Source organism: Meleagris gallopavo, chromosome 8 (assembly GCF_000146605.3).
Source record: "Meleagris gallopavo isolate NT-WF06-2002-E0010 breed Aviagen turkey brand Nicholas breeding stock chromosome 8, Turkey_5.1, whole genome shotgun sequence".
Lineage (NCBI taxonomy): Eukaryota > Metazoa > Chordata > Aves > Galliformes > Phasianidae > Meleagris > Meleagris gallopavo.
The window spans coordinates 26,744,808-26,759,151 of NC_015018.2; the positions used below are offsets into that span (position 1 = coordinate 26,744,808).

General features: G+C 36.9%; 1 protein-coding gene across 1 annotated transcript in view; it reads right to left on the reverse strand.

Moving 5' to 3' along the window:
• The window catches only part of RAB11FIP2 (RAB11 family interacting protein 2), a 32,794-nt gene extending 18,456 nt beyond the window's left edge, over positions 1 to 14,338 (reverse strand). The window contains exons 1-3 of the mRNA XM_003208191.3: positions 13,777 to 14,338; positions 3,082 to 3,524; positions 1,929 to 2,391 (exon numbers count right to left, since the gene is read on the reverse strand). Of these exons, the coding sequence (XP_003208239.2) occupies positions 1,929 to 2,391; positions 3,082 to 3,524; positions 13,777 to 14,129 (1,259 nt within the window). The 5' untranslated portion in view covers positions 14,130 to 14,338. The remainder of the gene's footprint in view (positions 1 to 1,928; positions 2,392 to 3,081; positions 3,525 to 13,776) is intronic.
• Positions 14,339 to 14,344: the final 6 nt, after the last annotated feature.

The following is a 14,344-nucleotide window of genomic DNA, read 5'->3' on the forward strand; positions in this document are numbered from 1 at the left end:
CATCAAAAAGCTTAACAGCATGCTGAGTAAATAAACAGCAACACAAAATCCAAATTCCCCATGTGTGCATCCTGCATGCTGAATTTGTTACTCAACCTCATTTATTTTGTGCTCACAGATTTATACAACTCTTTCCTCACAGTATTACTAATTCTAAAAATTAAAAATGGATTCTATTCAACAAATCCTCTGCAGATAAAAGGTAAACTTAAACTGTAAACTTATTAAATATGCACATTTTGAATTAGTTTCTACTTCAAAAGAAAATCATTGTTCAAGATACATATGAAAGAAAGTGAACTTTTTTTAAAAAGATGCTCATAGACCATAATAGTGGAGGGTAGAAAAGCTTATAACATAAATTATTGCATGATACATACTATTCCAGAGTAGCAACTTATAAAAATGGTCACAATGTTTTCTACTTTTGGCGTTTTTGGAAATAACAAAAACTTTTGATAAGACAAGTAGCTATGTTTACATAAAAGTCAAGAACTAGTAAAAGAGACTCACACAAAAAGAGGGAACGAAAGACCAGAACCCTTCTGAATGGGCACTGTGATGAGCTTTTTAATTACAAAACAAAGAAAAAACAAGTCCATCGTGATTATTGTTTAAGATTTATATTTATCAAGATCTGTTGCATTCAAGAACTTCAAAAGATTTCACGACTGATATCTAGCATCTGCCCGAACACATTTTTTCATTTTAAAAATATTAAATGCTATGTAATTTTAATTGTTATTGAAATTAGTTCTGCTTAAAGGAGATTATTTAAATGAAAGTTTAACTTCTGACAAACCAAGCTACATCCTAACCTCGCTTTAATCTAGAGAAATCCTTTATTAAATAAATAATATTCTAAGACTCTGGCTGTAAATACATTATTTAAGACAGTAGAACTGGCTTGACTTGTAGGAGGCACTAAGAAGATGAGTCACTGAAGTCTGTATGAGCCTGTAGACAACTAATCTTTTCTACAGTTGGCCCATTTCAGTTTATCTAATTCACAACAATTAGTTTTGCTGAGAAAATGATTTGAATTTTAAAACAGAAGTGCATATATTCTAACTATGAATTAAAAGTTAGGATACAATAGATTGACCTACTAATTAATTTCTGATATTAATGTACAAAAAAATTTAGGAATGTAGATGAATAAAAATAATTACCTGATTAATCATGAACACTGGCTATAGAATATATAGCGTGTGCATACACATCTGTGTATGTAGTCTATCTAGTAAACAAAAGCAAAAAGTGAAGTGAAATGTTGTATATATTTATTTTTTAATTTAAGGAAAACAAGGAAACTGTTGATAAGCAAACAAAGATTAAAATAGATTATTTAAATCAAGTTTCTTATCAACACCTATAACTCAAGTCATTTTGTTTAGCATATAAACTGCTGCCTGGTATAAGGCCTTGAATACACATGAACTCAGGAAAGCTACAGTGAGCCAAATGATTTCAGGCATGATAAAGGCCCAGGCAGATGCTCTCATTTAGAAACAGAATGGTCTCTAGTTCTTGTGGTTTAACATATAGAATCTAAACCTATTTTTTTCAAAGCATTTGCGTTCATTACTCAAGTCTTTTATTTATTCTGTTCCATCTTACCCTTACAATTAAAACTTTTCCCTTTAAAATCTTGCCTTAGACTGAGGGTAGTGCAATAGCTAGCAATAAGCAAGGTTTTCTGCATATGCAAACCCAAGAAGAGTCACATTACTAATATAAATGTAACTTCTAAATAAAATATAGAATGAAAAAGTTAAATTACATTAAAGGCTCATAAATGTTACCCAGTAATGGATTAACAATGATAAAAATAAATATGAAGCACAAATACTAAGTACCTCAACACTTCACATTTTCATTTATATAACATGTTCAAGATAGCAGATCAAAATACAGCCAAAACCTACCTTGAAGATGGCAACATGCTTGTAGGCTTGAAGTTTGTCATGAACGGATTAGTCGACTCATAATCAAAACTCTCCTGATGAGTTTCACCAAATGCACTCGGTGATTTCAAGTCAGTGGAGCTCTCTGATCCCCCATTGCTAAGTTTATCTGACCTCCTGCTATCTTTTTTGCCAGTCACTCTTTCAAAAAGACTAACTTTCTCTTTTTTCTCTTTTCTAATTTCTTTTTTGATTTCAACAGGTTTGGAAAACAGATTTATGTTTTGATCCCACGTTGCTGGGCTTTCTTCAAATGGATTCTTCTGTCTTGGCAGCGTAGCGAATTTTTGGGGTAATGAAGCACTCACGTTGGTAAATGGGTCGTTTTGTGCTTCTGGTGCAGTTTCATCAGCTGTGCTGTCCAGTTGGTTCATTTTAGAAGTATCAACACTTAATGTCCTCCTATGCGGAGATTTTAGACTCCCTGCAAACAATCTGGCATTAGTACATTATTGATGAGATACTACAGCATAGATGCACAGATAAACCATTTTACCTTCAGTATAGAAGGTTTGAAACTGAGGTTTCAGTCTGAAACACCCTTGAATAACAAATCTATTCTTAAAATATCAACAGTTCTGGCATTGTCTTCGTGGTATTGAAGTCTTTAAGGAAGAAACTACAGCATTTTTTTATTTTCTGTATGAGAACTAGATTCTATAAGGAATACAGCTGTAGCTATAAAGTGACAGTAATCTATTGTGTGATAACTTTAAGTGATGCAAAGCACTTTCACTTATTTGTATAAATGAGATTTAAAACTTTGGTGATAGTTTTTAACTTTTTTAAAAAAGACTTATTCTTCACACTGTATTACGTTGCCTAGAGTTCTCTTTTGAATGCAAGGTTTCATTACAAGATACTCTCAAAATGAGGACACGAGAAAAATTAAAAATTATAATACATTATGACCAATGTAAGTTATTCCTTACGCTCTTAAAGGCATTTATAAGTTACTTCCAACTAGTGGAAGAGAAAAAATAGGCCAGCAATAATTCATTATTTTTTGGCCTCATAATTGCTTCATGAACTAAAGAAACAGACTTTCGCATGCTCTAGAAGCAGGGAATTATAATTGTAATGGTCATGATTGAGTAGTGTGAGTTTTACTTACCTCCTTCATCAACTGAACCAAAAGATTCCAGCTGACGCTTGAAAAGATGAGAGTAGCCAACTGTGCTGGATTTTAATTTTTCTGAGGAGACGTGTGATCCTGTTAAATCTGACATCGAATGAGCTGAAGATAGCCTCTGAGGTCCCAAAAGGAAAGGCTTTTTTGGTTTTGATTTCATTTGTACTTCACCACTACATAGCTCTACGTTTGCATCAGGTATGTGAGTACTTGGAATGATTGCAGATGACGTATCTGAAAATGTCCCATCATTTTTTCGACCCTTCATTTTGTCTTTTAGTTTAGCAAAAGGGGATTTGGTTTTGTCCTTCATTGACAAATCGAACATACTTGCTGTCATGTTATTCCTCATAAACTGAGTATTGACCTTTATTTCTCCTCTGTCTTTGGTTCTTTTCCCTTGTCTGGACTCTAGTTGAAACCACCTTAAATGAGAAAAGGAGCAAGTTAAGTTGTGCTCTCTGGAAGCTAGCAATTAAAATCTAGTTAGTTGATTAACATCTGGCTATATAATTAAAAATACGAAAGTCAAATTCCATACCAAAAAATTACAATATTCCCATATTGAAAAACTTTTTGGTCCATACTTGGTTTTGAAAGAGGATACATGCAATAACTAGGAAGCAGGAAGCTCTCTGCTCTGTTCACTTCAAGAATCCATGTCAACTCAGTGGAAACTTTCTAAACTTCACTGAAGCAAATGGGATCACCTCTGATTACAAAGAAGAATTTGTACCTAATATTTATTACAGAAACAAATAAGGAAATATCCAAGACCTTGGAATGATTTACACTCCACGATCATTTTGGTTTTGCAGCTGTCACAAACACAAGTGGCAGAACAGCATCAGTGTATCCAACACTGCCCTTCATTGCAGGTAACCGGTAGGATTAACTTCAGCAGCATCTCCACAGGCTTTGGAAACATGATCCAAACCTCCAATTGAAGAGGTCACTCGTTTCAAAAATATATGTGTTTCTTCAGTTTCAACAAAGACCTTATCATTAAGCAGACATCTGACTACTTATCCATCTTGCTCCTCTGTCTATTGGACACAGCAGTAGAATTAAGACTCAGTCCCTCCTCCACAGCCTTACCTAAGTGAATGACTGACCTTGTCCCCACTCATCATGAGTAGTTTCTTCCTATTTCAAAAGTGGCACAAGGGCACATTTCCAATTTTCCAGTTCCACAGAAGTGCTCTGAACACATCTGCTTATGTTCCCACTGCTGTTCTTTCTCTCCTTTTGGAGGACATGAGAGCTTTTCTTATACTTCTTCTCACACGTGAAGAATATTAAATGATTTATTTGGTTGGCATTATTAAGGAGAAGAAATAACACTACTTCTCAACCTTCCTGAAAAGGTTTGGGAAGGGGAAGACAAGTCATCCAAAGGACAAGTTCCTCCACCTGCCTCGAGGTGATGCTGAACTAGAAGCCCTGGAAAAATCTCTTGTAAATTTTATGAAATTATTAATTTTGAAACTATCTAACAGGCTCTAACTCATATTTCTAGCTTTCTGGTTACCTAAGTTAGATGAGTAAAAGGCTTAGCTAAATATCAAGTAGCAACACCCTCCTACTGCTTTACCACTCCTTCTGGGAACACATTGTCAGTAGAAATGCATGCATGCACGCCAACACAAGAGTACATTATCATGATGAAGTAACTTTTGAACTGGAGACTAAGAAATGAAATTGCCTATCAACACAGATGCAAAATTGATTATGCAGTTATACATACATTATTCAATACTGTCAAATACACAAAACAAGGTCAGGGAAGGAGAAAAATAGCCCTCAATTTCCTTTCAGATTTCATAAATATATTTAAAGGTGACAGAAGAAATCAAGTTTTCAGGGAGATATACTATTTTTTTGAGTTGACAAAGGTGACCTTCCAAAGAAATAATGAAAGGATAAAGAGTATTGTGACTTTGTTGCCTTGTGATATCCAAGAAGTTTTATATGCCACTCTAAAGCAGAGTAATTAAGAAATATCAGAAAGTCTCTGTCCTGACACTGACACCAGATCAAGAGATCAAGAAGTTCAAAAAGGTAGGACATCATTGAAGGAAAATTCAACTTCTAGGGAGACAGTTTTCCTTCTGTTGTGAGATAACTTCATTTATGTGTTTTACATGAAGTGCAAAAACTGAATGTTAAGTGTCTGAAGAAGATGGGATCATTTTTCATTTTACTTACTAAGATTTCACTCCTCTGTAACTGATTCCAGAAACTGCTTAAGACGTCTACAGAGTCTTTAAAGGAAACATACACAACAGAATCAAGAGCAAACCCTTTTTTACAATATCAACAAAAAAAAAAAAAAGAAAAGACAACTTAGAATACTTTGTTTAAAAGAAAATATGTTCTTATATTCTCTTAAAAAAATAATAGCAATGAAATAAAAAAAACCCAAAACATAACAAGCAAGTCTTTGCTTATAACTTTCCAAAGGTCTGGTCTGTGTGAAAAGAAACAAACAAACAAAAAAACCAACACCAAAAAACAATAAGAAAGTGCTGTGCAGGATGGCATCCACAGTCTCTAAATATAAATATATATAAGGCTTATGGGTGTTTTAGAAGGCTTAACAGGCAGAGAGGACTTCATTTTTTTTACATTCAAATTTTTTATGAGCTCACTCTGCAACGTAAGGAAACGTGTTCCCTTTCCCTCCTCTCATATCTTTTAAACATTCATACTGTATCTCTGATAAGATTCATGAATTTTCATGTTTCTAGTTAGGAATTACTGAAACTTCAAACTGATGTTTGACACTGGTTAACTTGATTCAGAACTACATCAACAGCTTCTTAAGATTTTGCTTGTTGAAGAAAGCTCTTTCATTTAAAACTAAATTTAACCCAATTATTCTTATCGTGAATTAATAACTCTGTTACTATCAAAACTTCCTTGTTAATGACATATCCACACATGCTATTTTGATATTTACCAGGTCTGTAGAACTTCTGCACACAACCACTACACTGCTTTCTGTGCTTTGTACATCTACTTTCCAAGCAGACTCTAAAGGACTTCACACCAAGGTAAGTTCAGCTGGGAAAACAAAGTAACTTTAATAAGACCGGGGAGACTTGTAAGGGACCAGACCCCACATGTGATGGTACCACTTTCTACACTACTTCCGATCCCAAAAGAATTTAATCACAAACTCTTTACTCTAGCAAAATTCCTCTGGACTTCAGTGGAATTTCTATTTGAAGAATGATTGCTGGGTCAGGTCTTTGTATAAAACACATATATTTAATCGTTACAGGCACATAAGGGAGGTGGGGTTTTTTTTGTTACACTGGAGAATTCATCTTGAATCATGAAGGGTCCACATGCTTCTGCTCATACAAGACAATATGAGAAGCACTCGCAATGATTTTCTTCAAATTCAGTGACAAATAATTATTACTTTTTTTTTTTTTTTAAACAGATGAGAACAAATGCAAGGAATGCATTTGTGTGGAGCTGCACATGAGTGAGTAACTGAGTCTGTAAATGTTTCTTATTAGAATCTGTTTCTACAACACATGGGCGTGAGCAACAAATAGAACAACAGCACTGTACATAATAGAAAAAGAATTGGAAAATGAAGTCCACTGTTTTCAGATAACATTTGGGTCCCAAAATACTAAATTCCACTATACCACTGCCAATTTAAAAAATTGTAATGTATTATAAAAGCCAATAAAAATTGCTATTTTGGTTTTGTTTACAGTACTTTTAGCCACAATAAATACTCCATTTGTCAAGCTGCCATAAGCTTATTCTATAGAAAGCCTGCACAAAGTAGGAAAATAGCCAATAACACATGAAAAAAAAAACAGGGTGGCTTTTATGAGAGCAGATGCCCTTTTATTTAATAACCAAATATTACATCCAGTCTTGCAGACAGTCTTTATTTAAACAGACCTTGTACAAAGTCTGGCAAATTTTCCTAACTTCAAAGGGAGCCCTATTGCCTTCTGAATCACATTCGTACTGCTTGCTCTCACCTTCCAGCGTTCTGTAGGACAACGTCCATACACCCTCTATTTTCTACTCTTTCCCTATGGTTTCCATTAGAACAACCACTGCTTCTTTTCCTCATATGGCTTTGAGTGTGCTAATGGGCTTTCCCTCTCTTGCACAAGTTTCTGATCACTTTTATTTTGTAAGCATAATATAAACTCACTCTGCATGCTGGCAGGACCTTCTGATTCAGTTTCCTTGCCAGTGCCAAAGAGGTGAACTAACAGAAGAATTTTCTCCCTCATTTCAAAGCTTCTCATATACATTCTTCTGCCTTCACTCTGTAAACACCTACCAAGTTGATCTAATTGCATTTTGCTGAAATTTTTAGGTTACCTTCAAAATTTCTTGCAAAATCCTGATTTTAATTCCCGAGTCACCGAATGAACTCTGCAAAAAGCCAAGCAATCAGAGCACCTACAAGGTTGCTAACTTTGATATTATAGCTAAAACCAGCAGCCTGATCTGCTACGGAATTCTGCTGCACCATTACCAGGAGGTGAGCAGGTACTTACAAAATCAGCCCTAAAACAATCACCAAATTCCCAGTGAGTGAACATGACCATCAGCTGCCATGAGAAAGAACTGCTGCTTTATGTTAGATTATGTACGTTTAAGTTAGGTACGCTGAAGACACTTCACAAAATCCTACTAACACAAATGTTAGATTTATCCAGCTAATGGGTAAAAAAACAACATTCAAAGCCAAGAATCATCTAACATACTCATTAGCAGCAAATTAATAGAAATAAAAAATTCAGAAACCTTTTTTTCCCCAATAAGTCAATTAGATATCACATCAAGAGACTGGCCAAAGGGATGGAAAAGTAGGAAAATGGCATACACAGCGCATGAGGGGAAATGAAGAAGAAAATGGATTACTTATTAAGATAAGTGATGACATTCACAAAGATGAATATTATTACTTTCTGGAAGCCAAATGAAATGAGATATACAAAATTGAGTTTAAAAATAAATATTACAGACTGACATTTAACACCACAAAACATATGGGAAGTGACACACGTAACAATGCCCTTACTAAGGGGCTCACTAACATCAGCTGGAATCAAGGTAATTATGTGGCCTTCATTTACACTAGGTATTATTTTGCTTAAAAACTACACGTGAAAACTTTTATTTTAGAAAGTAACTGAAGTGATGAGAATTAAGGATAGTTATTGCAGCTTTTTGTAAGCATGTGTGTGCACAGAAAATGGAGTGCAAGCGTTTCAATCCAGATGGCACTCAGCCTCTGAGTCAGAATTATGACTTATTCACTGTATATGCTCACATTTGTTGCCGAAATGTAAATGCTGGGAATATTGCTAGATCATTTTAGAACACTTATAATCTCATAAAGCTACAACCAGGCTCTACTTTTTTGCTTTTCTCTTTAACCATCTTTCCTCTGTTCCCCACTACTAACTTTTTTTCTTTCATTTCCTGAGCGCTACCATGAAAGCAACAGAGCAAATCTGTATGGACCAGCCAGGCTGTTCATTATTTCTGTGGATTATTTCTTGTGCATTGATTTTTAAAAAGCGCTGCTCATCAGCAAGCAGTGAGCCCATCCATGACAACCTGTTTATCAGCAGCTGTTTGCTTACTCATCACTCCAGTTGCATTTGAAGCCACCCACCCTCCTGCTGCTGCGGATGCAGGCAGGGCAGAGGTGATCGAAGAGGAACCTTCCTGTGTAAGAGGGGGGGCTCCCAAGAAGAAATTCACATTAATTTGGAGGAAGTCACAACATTTTCATACCTTTCAGGAAGCTCAGTATTCATAAGGAGAAGTCCTTACAATAGAGTGGTATTGATCAGTTCACTCCTTAGGTTTTTTTACTCATTTCATGAGTTGCTTGTGATTATTTTATATGACCGATGTCAGCAGAGAAACATCTTAGATAAGGCCAAGATTCCTTTACTGTATTATGCTCAAATAAACATTTTTGTCAATACTGCTGCAATCTGGAGGTGAGAAGGGGAGGCTGTTGTATTACATAAACCAGGGATAGGAGGAATTAAGTCACAAATCAAAAAAGTCTCCTCCAACAAAATTTCTGTAAGAAGTAATAACTACCACCGCCTGCCTCCCTCTGCATTCTGCATTCCTGAGCAGTGCTGCATCCTACATCAGCTGAATGAGGAATAAAATTAGCTCTCCAAGAAAGCCAGCAAAGGAATGGGCAATAAACAGGCTGGAGTTAGAGGGCAACAAGGACCAAATGAGTGCTGATGAAATAAGTAACACTGTGGTAGAAGACAGCAGAAAATACTTTTTCTATTGCTGGATACATTAGCATGCAGGAGAAAAAAAACCTGAGCACACTCATTAAAGAAAAGCTACTGAAAAATACTGCAGTGAATTAAAACACATCAGTAAATGGCTTTTTTTGCTCTATGGTAATTCAAAAACTTGCTTGGTGTTAAGCATTGTTCAATCATCACAGTCTTAAGGCAATGATGAATAACAACTGAATTGAAATAATTACAAATACATATTGTTTTACAAATATATGCTTTAAAACAACAGATTCATTTAACATCATTTAAACTTCAACTGCAAGAGCAGAAGAGGTGCATATATTCTAGAATACTAGACAAAAAAAGATGTATTTAACAATTAAAATTAAAAAAGCCATACGATTCTCCTGCAAACAATTAAAAGATGGCAGAAATCTAAGATCAGAAACGTATCTCCAATAAAGCTGTATCTCCCACGCTTTTCAAATAGTTAAAAACAGCTCAGTAAAAACTCTCAGCATCTGGACCTAGCTTTCAACTTAGGAGAAAAGAGCATGTTAAAGAGCCTGCCCATTTCTAACTACAAGCAGAGTTGCCAGAGATACACTTACAAAGGTACCACAGGGTGATGGCACTTTTTCCACCAAAACAAAGAAAAAATAAGCTGGCATCCTGCACATGCTTTGACTGAGGTCTCAGGAAGAAACCTAAAGAGGGACCATCTGAGCCACATCTGCATCTAACTGTTCCAGGAGTTTTCACTTTTAATAAATTGAAAAATCACCAGTTTTAGGAAGAAAAAGGATGCATGCAGAAGTTTCATTATCGAATTATAGTAGATACATCGCTTTGTTTCATTAAACCTTGTTCCAGAGCAAGTTTCTTAGAATACGCAATGTGCAAATCTTACCATAAGGCCTCTGCCTAAAAACTTTGCTGTACGAAGTCTTTCTGTTACGGTATCACAAGTAACACAAAAAAAATGTTACAGAAAAAGAAGGATTATTTCTCTCCAATATGTTTTTCAAGTTGCAGCTAATTCGTAAATGTATCGCTTCCAAATTATAAAATATGAAATAAAACAAAATACAAAAAGCTGGATGTCACACACCCCACACTCTTCAATTCTAGGAATTCAGAATCAGCTGGTAGCCTTCACTTCTCATACCTCCTTACAAAAAAGCTCTGGGGAATTGCTGACAGGATTCAGCATTGTGCAGAATATTAAATATCTTTTTTGCAATACCCTGGTGACTCTCAAGTCCGTCTCTTACAGCACCATATGTACAGCTGTGTTGGAAAGAGGAAGCTATTAAATATATTAAAAAGTAGAAATATTACCAATAGACACTTCATCAAATAACTGGATCTCATTCATCCCCAAACAAAGCAAGAAATGTTAAGGTTACATCAACATAAGAAAATAACTCTGGATTTAATAACACCGCAAGCCTGTTGAACATATTTGAAAGTAAAAACATTGCTTAATAAAACAGATTAGTGTTTCTGAAACAATGAGTACAGCTTTCAACCATCAGAATGCTTCAGTAATAAAGACATTGGACTCAGTCTTAAAAGGCACTGGGTATCTCAGTTCCCACAGCACAGTCACGGCTAGATGCTCTTCAGCTCCAACATATTACCTATTGTTTATTGCCAACTCAGGACCAGGGATATTTTGTATCAAAAAGGATTTAATAAAAGGGAAAAGAGAAAGAGAATTTTGTTTGGGATCACATTTGTGAATGTATTTTTGAAAGTCTGCCCTCCTGACACACACAAATACTGCACCTACCTCTCCAACTATTGCTTATGAGAAACAGCAACAACATCCACGTGCTGCACGAAGGCACTAGAAGCAGACAACCATGATAACTTTTCAAAAATATCTGAATGCTTAAGGACTGAATTATTTTTTCCTAAATAATTTCCTTTTTTTTCTAGGCTTCTAAGCACATAAAGACCTTATAGGAAAAGAGGATTTTCAATGGTTCTACTCGTAAGAATTTAAACTGGCAGTATGAGAGCACGTGCTGTCCAACCTGCCAGTAACCACCCAGCCACGCTTTTACACATATATAAGACTTTTACAAGTAGGGCTGTTAGGCTCTAGAAGCCTAACACCCATCAGCCTTTAATAAGATTTCCAATCTTAAATGCTCAAGTAACTTCTGAAAATAGGTCTTAGGCTGTTTGTAAAAGTCTCCCAAGGGGCCCCAATCTCCTGCAGTATGGCTCACGGGCAGCTCGGAGAGCCCCTGCAGTTCTGTGGTAGCCTGGGGAGGCATCGCTGCACATTCATGCAGAGTGAGCTCTTCTCTCACACTTCAGAGAAAAAAAGAATAAAGAACACATATGAAACCACACTAAACAAAACTTCATATAAAAAAATGCTAACAGGCTCTGCATATTTACTTCACTGCAACAAGCGCTCTGTCTATTCTGCCAGTTCCACCTTTTTTTGCGAAGGTTTTGTAACACTCAATTTTAGTAAAATCGAAGCTAAGTGTATGGTTCCCCAAAGGAAAATATTATTCATAGTAATACATGAATAATTTACATATTTTCCTCCAGCTTATGAATGCTTATTTTCATCTAGATTGATAAAGTTTTTACTTTTAGTAGTCTTTTTACATTATTCAGTCATCTTTTTCCTGCAGAGCATTGAGGTGTTTAACCTAAAGCAGTTGTCTACTGACTTGCAAGATAATTACAACTGATGATTAAAGAGTACTTAAGATCCATGTCTAAAGAGCACTGAAACTTCTTGAACCCAAAGTAAACAGAAATTAAGAGCCTAAAGCTACAGGCATTACCACATATTGCATAAAGATAACCGTATTGCTGTTGGTTTGCCCTTAAAAAGATAAGCAATTAAAAAGTATATTACATCACACCATAAATCCACAAGAGATTCTGTAAGGATGCTTTGTTCTCTAGTATATGTTTAGTGAACATATCATTTTGCTAAAAAATTAAAGGAAAAAAAAGAAGAAAAAAGAAAAGCAATCCAAAGACAGCTTTGACCTGTCTTCAGTGCTCCTTCAACCTCAACGCCACCACACATAAGCAGAGCCAGATTCTGGGATGGCTTTCAGGCACTGATCAGCATGATCTGGCTAATACTGCTGCACCGACTGCCATCTCCAACCGTCTGCTCTGACTCTGCTGGAAGTTGACGCCTCCACAGCACAGTCAGCAAAAGACAAATGATGCCAGAGTCTTAGTCACTTTGATGCAAAGTCCAGCATCTTACCGTAAACCCACCACAGTGAACACAAGAAATACCGGACTTCAGTTTTAACAGCTAAGGTTTGGGCACAGGGTTACTTCTACTCTACAGATGATATATTAACCTCTAAAGGAGAGGAGGAAAGATACCTGGGCATTAACTCTTAACCACTGCAGAAGATCTCTGCCTACACATAGCTAGCCTAGAAGTCTCCACGCTGCTCTTGTGCTACCTCCGTGGGACACGTCTACCTACAACAAACAGTTCCAGACATACAAACACTACTTACACCTATATAATTTATTCCCACAAACTTTGAAGGATAAATTACACTGGTACCAAATATCTTTGTGCCACCATATCCTCACCAGAGATGCTAACCATTTTTCTAGTTCAGTTGAGGAACGCTCACAAAAAAGCCCCGCAACAGTTTGACACATTTACTTTTCAGCTTAATACACTGCTGTGATTCTTAAATTTTTGTTTTCTTGCATTCTAGTGTTAGAATTTGCTGGCAAATGACAATTTTATTCGACAAATATTTCCGTATGTATTGATGGAGGCTACTAGAATAGCACTTTCTCTTCTGTCCTCTCCGCAGAGGCCTGCTATAGCAAGGATCACGGCCTAGGACTAATCAGGATCAGAAAAGCACTGCACTGCTGTGGCAAGCCTTCATAAGTCACAGTTCAGAGGCCACTAAAACATAAATAAAAAATATTTAAAGACACTTGGTTGCAGGAGTTGATGAAAAGCATTTTTAGAAAGAATGACATCAGGCTTCAAGAGAGACTGAGTCTTAGACATGGTTCAAACTGGGGCACATGTTGAATGGGGATACTGCCTTGAGCAGATGGTGAAAAAAAAAATCATTAGCAATCATCAGATTGCAATGAGTTCACGCTGTAAACAATGATCTGTCAAAGAATGTTAATGTTATTGACAGCCCTGCCCTGTGCAGGACGACCGCTGTGATTACAGAGAACTTCTCAGTGTTCCCAGTGACATAACTGTCCATCCCTGGGGCTCTGAACACCACAGAAGAAAGAAACGTCCCAGTTTTATTTCCAAATACTTTGATAATAAGGCTTCTATTTCTATTCTCCTCCAAAGCCCAAGTATACGAAGCAAACAAGCCACAATTAAAACAAAGAAACAACTATCACTTACTCTGTTTTCCTTCTTTGCTTATCCTCAAATACATCGTTCAGACTTATGGCCACCTGTCCCAGGAACTTGTCCAGCCCCACCAGCGACCTGTGCATGACAATCAGGTACAGGATGTACCTGTCCGGGTTCTCCTGCATCAGCAATCCGGGCAGCTCAAAGGAGGCCTCTTCCTTCCACACTGGATCCAGGCTCTTCTCAGCCACCGAGGTGGAATACTTCTCCTTGCCCAGCTGGATGATGGTGTATGCATCGTTGGTGCCGCTTTTGCCTTTGGGCTTCAGACCTTTGGCTTGAAGAACGGTGACTTGCACGTGAGTTGGGAACCACTTCTGGGCTTGCTCTGCCAGCATCATGTTGAAGCTCTCGGCAGCAGCAATAACCAAAACAAAGTCTCTTAAGTCTCCAAGTTACTGCGTAAGGGCACTTACAGCGGAGGCACCTGCCACCGACCCGGGCCGCCGCTCTCCGAGCACTTTTCTCAGGAGGCACCGACCGCCGCTCAGGTCCTCCCCCCCCCGGGGTAGCCCCGCGGGTGACTCCATCGCTACAGGGCTCCCGGTTCCTCGGT